Source organism: Argentina silus, assembly GCF_951799395.1.
Source record: "Argentina silus genome assembly, chromosome: 14".
Classification (NCBI taxonomy): Eukaryota; Metazoa; Chordata; class Actinopteri; order Argentiniformes; family Argentinidae; genus Argentina; species Argentina silus.
Genome location: NC_139668.1, coordinates 1,727,385 through 1,737,186, shown reverse-complemented (window position 1 = coordinate 1,737,186; position 9,802 = coordinate 1,727,385). Strand labels below are relative to the sequence as shown.

The window sequence follows — 9,802 nt, the reverse complement described above, 5'->3', positions numbered from 1 at the left end:
CTCTTATTACAAATACAATCTAAATATTTAAAAATAAATAAAAAACGAAATACACGTACAAATTACAAAATCACATATTTGCCTCCTTATCCTGAAATAAGTCTATGGACAAGTACAAACTTCAACACACACTTTAGTTCTGCTTATCTGGGCACCGTAACTAACATCGAGTTGTTAGCAGTTTTAATCAAAACCCAATGCAAGTGAATGGACCCTAATTTAGCATGTTTGAAATGTCATGCCCAAATCATCTCAAATTCTCCGAAGAGACTAAATGACATGATTTAAATGACTTTTATATCATTTGAACATGACATTTCAAACAGGCTAAGTTAGTGTCCATTGACTTCCAAAAATGTTAACCATTAGCTGTTCGTGACAGTGCCCAGATAAACAAAACCAACTATGTGTATTGAAGTCTGTTCTTTCAGACTAAGGAACCAAATATGCGATTTCGTCATTTGGGTGAACTGTCCCTTTAAGAGTTAATAAATGCATTGGGAGGTAATAAGAAAGAAACAAATAATACATAATCCTAAACACAATTGGAGGAGGTGAGCCGATAATTCACAAACGCCCACACGTTCTCTAAAGGAGTCAGTTTCCTGCTCTTTTAAATGAGGGTGATGGTGCGTTCACCAGATCACTCCCACACAGCTTAGCGGCAGGCAGGCTCCCTCCCACTGCTCCTGGTGCCGCCCACAATCATTATTGCCATGGCAACACATCAGTGACTTGCATTGGCAGAGGCCATCAGACAGAGTTGAAACTATGGGCTACAAGAGTGGGTGTTCAGTGATGAGTTGACCTGTTCTCAGGAGAAAAATCTGTGACGACAACGACGACTATGAAAAGGACCTGCGTCAGAGTGAGTCATGAATTAGTTTCAGAATGTGTTGATGTGACGCTCATGCAAATGGTTCACTCAAGAGGTTCATACATTCCTCTTTGAAGACAAAGTGTTGACATGACCCCAGGCACTTTTGTCACCCCTCACACCTCTACTAATTGCTGAAGCAAGTTGTCTATCTGTCATGCAGTAGGTTAGATGTCAAATAAAATATTTCTTAATTATTCCTCTTTCACAGAACATCATTTTCCTTCTCTTTGGGACCAGACACATTTTGCACGCCACTAATGAGTAAAAACATGCCACCATAAGAGTTCAAAAAATAAAGTTTAATGTCCATGTGCTGTATACCAAATAAAATATATTAGTGTTTAAAAAACAGGTGCATAACTAGGCAAACCTAATCTAACTCTATCACGTACAATAACAGTGATAAGAACATGAATCAACTATTGACACCTCTATCACACAGCTGGACATGCGGTGATCTCTGAACATCATATGACACTGATGACCAGTATTGGACACTGGTAGACGACAGTCACCTAGCACAGAACAATGGTAGGCCCAGAAAGTGAAATTACAAAGAGTAATTACATACTTATTAACAAGTATTGCATTGGTTGCAGTCTTAGTGAGTGAGACTATTACAAAACTAACTGCCATGTGCAGAGCATCTACGTCAGACAAAGTATCAACTGGACCTCAAAAAAGACCATGAGAACAAGACATATTTACTCAGTGGAAAACACAAAAACATTGATAGCCATCTCCTAGCTTATTCTAACAGCAAGGAACATCTTGAATTATACACTTGTGGTCCTAGTGATGAAACACTGGTAAGATCTAAGGCTATGCTAAGTAACATTAAAATCTTGTACAGCGCGTGGTACCAGACACTTTTACTGGTTTTTAAAACAACAGTAATTCGGTTTAGCTCTACACACAAACACTATATTGACAACAACATTACAGCAAATTACTACACTCACTGACAAAACCCTGCTTTTGATATTAGGCTATTATTACTGTAATTTCCATACTATATACAGGCCTGATGATAATGTCCTACAGTGAGAACTGTAGAAAACATGACAACTAGCAGCCCGGTATGAGATCAATTTTTGCTTTGCTAAATAAAAAGTGAAACAAAGCAAATGATCAGAGTTGGTACCAGGCAACACAAGAATGCTAGACTGACCTACAACACTGATCTCAGGATGAGTTACAGAACGGAACATCTGCTGCCTCAAGTAAATTTAGCACTCATAAATACATACAGTACAACGGGGGGAAGCAAAAAGATTGCTCCTCTAAAGACAACTTTATTTTGTCTCCTCTGAATTGAACCCAGAAAACGATTCATGAAGGGCTGAATCGGAACTTGATCTCTACACTGAACTCAATGTTTTACACAAATCTATCATTGACATCCAAGGTTACGTGAACATCTAGGTTTTGGCATGCAGATCTCAAGTTATGATTCAGCCTTAAATAACTGCAGTAAATCAGCTGTCCACAAAAAAATGACAAACAAGTCAAAAATCGATGGGGTACAAAGAAAAATGCAACTTGGTGTTCTTTTCATAACCATCACTTTTTAAATAACATCATGTACAATCGATAAATAAACAAAGACCTGCACAGGATGAAGAGCATCCTGCTCAGTATTCCCCACAACTGAATGCATGCTCTAGATGCTTTGGCAAAAACCTTTGACAAAATTAAAGAAAATAAATGCTATTTTTGAGGCAACATTGGTTGTTAAGGCTCTACTGTGTCTGTGCTTGCTTAGTATCTATTGACTGATAACTGCATACGGTAAACTGTGAGTAAAACAGGGGGAACAGAAGGAGGCTGGAGGCACTATGTGGAATCCTCTGGTTCTGATTTGATGGTCTTCCTGTCTGAGTGGTTGGCTGCTCGCTGTGAAGTCCCGTTCTCTATGGAGTCAATGCAAAGAAAAAAACATGATAATTATCATAATCCTAAAACATACAATGGCCATATACCGTTTCCAAATTACGTTGAATAATATACTCAGAACTACCTACTCAGAAGAGAAAACCGCACATTTTTGGTAAAATATCTTGAAACACCAAGTTAAAACCGAAGGAACATTAAACACCACTAAAAGTGGTGGGTTAAGATAAGGAAGAGGGTGTGCTGTGGTGTATAAGGAAATCTCAAAACTTGGTACTGTAGGAGTCAGCTTCAAAGAGCCATCATAGATTAAAGAGGCAGCATACATTAAAGTGTGATCAGATGTTAGCCTGCAGTGTGTGATGGGCCAAGAGATCAAGGAGAAAGGTGTATGCAAACGATCAACATTTAAGAGTAGGAAATATCACCCACTTATATCACTGAACTGCGAGGAATGTACAGTATGTGGTCACTCATTATCTGTAAAGACACAGGTGTGTGCAATAAAGCATGATGAATACTATCATGTCTCTCATGTGTACGGTGATAGATCATTACACATGGGATTCAGGAGTATGATGCCGTGAACATTTAAAATGGTTTTTTTTAGGGCATTTCTGCTTTATTGGGGTAGAGACAGTAGAGATTGGCAGGAAGGATGGGTGAGAGAGAGGAGGAACCTTGCGATTATATGGTATACACATTAAGCACACATTGGTGTGCTTTGCCACTAAGTGCCCTGGGAGTGAACATTTTGCTGTGCTGACCTGCTGCTGGTGTTTTGGCCTCATCTGTGTTGTGGTTATGGTGACGCTTCAGCTCATTGGCCAGCTGCTTCCCCAGCGTAAGTTCCCCCTCCGCCACGTTCTGACTGACCACCCGCAAGTTCATCGGTCTCTCATCTGAAACAATACACACACACAAACAAACAAACAAACATGAGAGTGTGGCTAAACACTATCATTTACATGTTCAATTCTACTGGCACTGCTTTTCACTTCGGCTGAATCTGCTCTGTCAGTGCATAAACCTCCTGTGTTCTCTCAGTGATCCCCACATCTGCTGTGTGAGCATACGCCACTCACTAAGCCTAGAGTGTTTTATGCTCCTCTCATTCAACTTGAATAAGGTGCTTTTAATAGCTGCTGTTTTACATTTGTCTCTTGGTAACCATACCTTATGAAAGAGAGAGAGAGAGAGAACTAGATAGAGAGAGACACCCCCTGGGCAACTGGCTGGAGGTAAACAGGCGTGGGAGTGGTAATTACCAGTGCAGAGGGGATTTATGGGAACACGGATATACAGTAATGAGCTGTCAGCAGTAGGCCTATGGGGTGAGTGAGAAAAAGATGAAAATAAGATGAGTCCCTGAAGGCTGGCTGGGAGCTGAAAAATGATTCCTCCCTCTTTTGAGAAGTGTGAAAAGAAAAACCCAAACTGAATTAGAGATTTAGAAGATTCACGGTTGTGTCATGGCTGCTTTCTGGATTAAGTGACGTATGCCAGAAGCAGCGGGACTCAGTGGGAGCACAAAAAGGAGTGGCGTACCTTGGTTCTCCCTGTTCTTGTCTGCAGACATGCTGTTGGTGACCTGAGTATCACTGAGGTACTTCAAAGCTCCTGCTGGTATTCTCCAGTCCAGAGCCTGTAACCGCTCCTGCACCGCTGCGTCATGGAGAATCTCCATCTGCCTGGCCAACAGACGCTCCAGCTGCACCTGGAAGACACAGCCATACGTTCATAGGAACCAAACGTTCATAGGAACCAAGTTCATCTAAGAATGATAATGGTTAAAATTAAAAAAAAAAAAAAAAAAAAAAAATTAAAAAGTACTTAGGTCCTCTGAGGTGGGGCTGGGCAAAAATATATATTTTTTAATAATAATTACAATTGTCCTTTTTAGGGAGAGTTGGGGCAGGGAGAAAAAAAAGGGACTAGAAATTATACAAACAATGCTATTGAATACAACTAAAATTCTATTTTTTTCAAAGCTGACCTACCCCCACGTCCCAAAAAAATAAATAAGATAACGGTAGCACAGTGAGTCTACACTGTTTATTAGAAGATATTCCATCGCAGATAGAGCAGGTGGTAAAAAAGGCAATGAAGCACATGATTGAGAACATAACTCTGTAGCCACCGTATACTGGAGCAGCCTCCTATGAGAAAAAAATGACCATGGGATACATGGGGCTGAGTCCTACTGAGTTTGTAGAGGCAAGTACAGGCAAGGCTCTAATTACCTGGAGGTTTCGCCCAACCGTCTCCTCCCCTTTGGATTTGGCACTCGCTAGCTGCTCCCTCAGGATCTCCTGCCTCATGTGGATGGCCTGGAGTGCTTCCTGGATGTCAAAAAAGTTCTCCTGAGGATGTCAAGAAATGAGAGAAGATATAGAGTGTAAGCGATATGGGTGGGGCAAGCTATGGTATTTCTTCTGGTGTGTGGTGAGCATTCAGAGGGATGTACAGTGCCTTCGGAAAGTATTCAGACCTCTTCACTTTTTTTGTGTTATAGACTCAATTTAAAATGGATTCAATTCAAAGAATTCCACACACAATACCCCAGAATGAGAAAGCGAAAACAGGTTTTTAGAAATGCCAGTAAATTTATTAAAATTGAAAGACAGAAATACCTCATGTACATAAGTATTCAGACCCTTTGCTATGACACTCTTAAAATTAGCTAAAATGCAAAAATGTCATCAACAAATCACTCAATAAGTTGAATTGAGTCCATCTTAATGCAAGGATAATAGTTAATTTAATTTTGGAATTAATATCTTTGTTTTTATAGGGTCTGTGATTTGCATAGGAATCAATTACACACTGTGTGGATCAGCTTGTTATTACAAACTGAGCAAATGGAGAGGAACAAAACTGCTCAGGAATGCGACCCTGAGGCCTGGGGAGACTTACAAAAATCTACAAAATTGAATGGTGCAGAGATAAAAGCATAGTCGATGGGACAACATCATCTCAGTCACTCTACAAAATTGGTCTACAACCAAGTGGCCAAAAAGAATCCCTTAATGGAAAATAATCTCTCATATCCATACTCCATACTGTGTGCAACAATGAATTCAAGTGTTACAGCAAAGAAAGTGGCTGGAAATGTGTTTATTTGGTTAAGTATTAAGTTTGGTGCAAATCCGCACCATCTCTCATGTGAAGAATAGTGGTAGCTGCATCAAGTTATGGGTATGTTTGTCACTGGCAGGGACTGGGGAGTTGTCAGGATGAAGAGAAAATTATTACATTTGCTGAGTTGGTAGCGTACATCCTAATCTACACAGTGTGTAATTGATTCCTATGCAAATCAGAGACCCTATAAAAACAAAGACATTAATTCCAAAATTACATGAACTATTATCATTGCATTAAGATGGACTCAATTCAACTTACTGAGTGATTTGTTGATGACATTTTTGCATTTTAGCTAATTTTAAGAGTGTCATAGAAAAGGGTCAAGGTATGTACATGAGGTATTTCTGTATTTCAATTTTAATAAATTTACTGAAATTTCTAAAAACCTGTTTTGCAAGTTCTGTACTTCTGATGTATTGTGTGTGGATTGATGGCAAATTTTTTAAATTTAATCCATTTTAAACTGAGTCTATAACACAACAAAATGTGGAAAAGGTGAAGGGGTCTGAATACTTTCCGAAGGCACTGTATAGTGTCATACTGTAGGCCTACTGCAGATCAATAGGGGACTCTTCATTTTCAAACACTACCTTATTCAAAGAGCCACAGTTGTACATATGTTTTCAATCATTCATCTAACAGCTGAGAGGAGTGATACAATCCTTAAAGGAAGTGTTGAACAAGCCTAGTGATTCAGGATAATAATTTCCCCCCAGAGTTTTGAAGACAGAGAAAGCTTATTTTATTCTGTATTCAGATATCAGTGAAGCATGTATCGAGACACCCACCAGCCAACATATACAGCTCCAGCAGAACATGAGAGTTAACATTGTTTTCTGAAGTTGCTAGTTAGCCATCATGCATGATAAGACGACAAAGCAAAAATACTTCATATATAAAGACGAACTGAAAAGTAATTGAAAGTGGGCATTCAAAACATGTCGGTGCTTGTTGAGTAAAACATTAGCACACGGCAATGTACTTTCCAGTACAGACATTATGTATGGGTGAAATGCTTGGATATCAAAGTGTTTAAAGAAAGTAACTTCTATTTTATACCTGAGCACTTACCTCTGTTTTTATCCTTTTAGGAGATGGCTCATCTCTGTCTCCACAGCGAGACCTAGAGAGGATAGTTACTGTCAGTCTGTGTGCAATATACACTTCTTAACATACATAACATGATCAAATCTAACACATTATCATCATTCTATAGTCTTAACATGAGGGACAATGTGTTGAATCAACACAACCTCATACACCTGCTTTCCTCACTACTGTATCTAACCTAGAGGAAGAGATTGAGAGGGTCTTACTTGCTGGTCCTGTAGGTGTATTTGTAGGTGACCTCTCTGGAGATCTGGCGGGCCAATCCAAACAGCTCATCTCTGCGTGTCAGCAAGGCCATGTCCCTCATACACAACTGGGCTGCTGCCTCATTCACAGTCAGCTTCAGGGAAGATTAGGAACAATTTGTAGCATTTGTATCAGGGCTGTCAGTCGATTAAAACAATGTGTTAATTTTTTTTCCCCCCCCCATCAGTTGATTCATCTAATGAGAAAATGTGACATTTTTCCACCTTATTTTTCATCTTGCTATCTACAGTGGTGGTAAGAGATTTAAAAAAAAAATTCAAGACAAGAAAACCAAAGCGTTGCCTAAACAACCAAAGGGGTAGTAATAGTAACTAAAGCATTAGTTGATTAATCTGTTTGATTAATCTATTCATCTGTACAACCCTCATTTTTATCCATACGATTCACAGCTCTTTTATTTGTACAAATAAAACTTTAAAAATCACTCATTACCCCTCCACCATCCCCTTACTAGTACAAGTAGAGGTTAGGCAAATGCAGTGGCGCTGAGCCTAGCTTTACATCAGGTTCCCTTCTGTACCTCATGCAGTGTCAGATGCTTGCCGTCCCTCCTTTTGGAGTCGAAGCGTCCGTAGATGGCGCTGTACTTGCGGATCTCTTCCTCTTTGTGTGGATCGTCATCACTCATGTCGAAGATGTGGCTGATCATCTTGGCCAGTTTCTTGTTGCCCTTCAGCTGCTCTTTGACCTCCGCGGGGTCCGTCTTCGGCAGGGCAGGGGTCATCCGGTCCACGCACTCCAGAACCGACTGCACGGCAGCCGCATCCAGGGCCTCCAGCCCCTCCCGGGGAGACGAGGGCGACCCCAGGTCGGACGGGGACATGCTCTGCTCGCTGTCGTTGCTGTGGCCCGACCAGAACCGCGGCTCGCTGGCGCTCTGTGAGGGAGAGCCCGCCGCCACTTTGTCCCGGGCCACCTCCAGCTTGCCTGGGTCCAAACAGGTGGCGGCCAGGACTTTGGGGACTTTGACGTTAGGCTCCCTGGCACTGTTGCTGCCCCGCTCCTGGGTGCTGTGTGGGGTGGGGGAGCCCTCAGGCAGCTTGTAGACGGGGATGCTGCAGACCGGCAGGGAGGTCAGGGGCTGGTTGAACAGCGCCGGGTTGGTGACCCAGTCCCGCAGGGCTTTCTGTAAACGCCTCACATGCAGAGGTTTGCTGGCCATGCCTACCAGGGCCATGATCTCCAGGAACTCCTCCTCTCCGGCCTCACAGAGCTGCTGTACATCGTCGCCGCCCTGCTGGATGAAAGCCTCGTAGTAGTACAGCAGGTTGGCCCTCTGGAGGATACGGTAGAGCTGCAGCTCCCCAAGGGTTCTGGGCAAAGCCGCCGCCATACCTGAGGACATGAACGATTGTATGTGGGATGAGATATTGTGTCTAAAGAAAATGTTGTCTTTGACTGAAGAGAGGAAGAGAAAAAGCGACAGAGGTACTAGACTTGGAGTTTCCTTTGTGAGTGCCTGAGGCCCAGATCAGGGCTGCAGTTAGAAGAGTGGCAGTTAGAGTCCTGAGTTGCTGGGAGGAACACATGCCACAACCCTCCTCTGCAGCATGCGTAGGTGGGCTCTCAACACAGGCTCCACTGGCTTTAGCCAAGGCGATTTGTTACCCAACCCATTCCTAGCAAGTCAGTTAAAACCATGACACACACACACACACATTCATAAACATACCAATTGCTGATTGATCCTCTGGATAGAATACAGTTGTTTTGGGAATATAATTTCATAGTTTATCAATGTGAACAGACTATTTGCAAACTATTCCTCAGATCTCGACAGACATTTGCTTGAAGTCATGTAAATGGCTGAGCGAAAACTTGAACGAACTCAACCTTCCACAGAACAGAGTACAGAGACAATGTCTTGACTTTCACTTTGGTTCATGATCAAGGCATATTCACCAAAACCAATTCTACATGTGCAATATCAACATCAACATGAGGAAAACGAATTAGTTTCGAAACACACAAAAAAATGCAAAACAATAAAACAGAGTGAGCACCAGTCAAATGTCACGCTGACTCATCTCTCTTCCTCTCTGCTATGTACAAATAATACACCCTCTAGGAAGAAGAGCAAAACTCATGGTCGAATGTAACACTATCAAGGACACAAATGCATAAAACAAATGATAGTCGATGCCAAATTATTGTAGGTTACGTACCTGGAGAACGTTGGCTCCCTTTAGTTTCCTTTGTCTAGGTGTTGCAATGTAGCTACAGTGTAGACAGAAGCCCAGTCTACTGTAACTGCCAGAAGCCTAATGTACTGTAATTGCCACAAACTGTTTCAGAAGAACCTGTCAAAACGGAGTAGATCCAAAAGATTTCGCTCTAAAAAAACAAACAATAATTTCCTTTCTACGCGCTGGCACCAACTGTAGAGTGCGCTCTCTAGATCTTTGGCTATTCCTCTTTTTGGACAACTTTAGGTCCCCTCCTCTAACCCCTTTGGCTTAAGACGAGAAATAGGGTTGTGTAGGACGTAAAAGCTTCGATGTGAGAGCC

At 41.7% G+C, this 9,802-nt stretch overlaps 1 protein-coding gene across 2 annotated transcripts; it reads right to left on the bottom strand.

Annotated features, from left to right (window-relative positions):
- Positions 1-1,160: 1,160 nt before the first annotated feature.
- nab1a (NGFI-A binding protein 1a (EGR1 binding protein 1)) lies at positions 1,161-9,740 on the bottom strand (the record flags this gene model as incomplete). Of its 2 annotated transcripts, XM_083684709.1 has the most annotated exons (8): positions 1,161-2,793; positions 3,541-3,675; positions 4,322-4,490; positions 5,017-5,136; positions 6,977-7,040; positions 7,234-7,367; positions 7,815-8,629; positions 9,460-9,740. In XM_083684709.1, 7 exons carry the CDS (start codon positions 8,625-8,627, stop codon positions 2,717-2,719), a joined length of 1,512 nt encoding a protein of 503 aa, XP_083540835.1. In that variant the 3' UTR covers positions 1,161-2,716. The 2 variants fall into 2 exon arrangements, with proteins under 2 accessions (XP_083540835.1, XP_083540834.1); XM_083684708.1 differs by lacking the exon at positions 9,460-9,740 and having other exon boundaries at positions 6,989-7,040; positions 7,815-8,639.
- Positions 9,741-9,802: the final 62 nt, after the last annotated feature.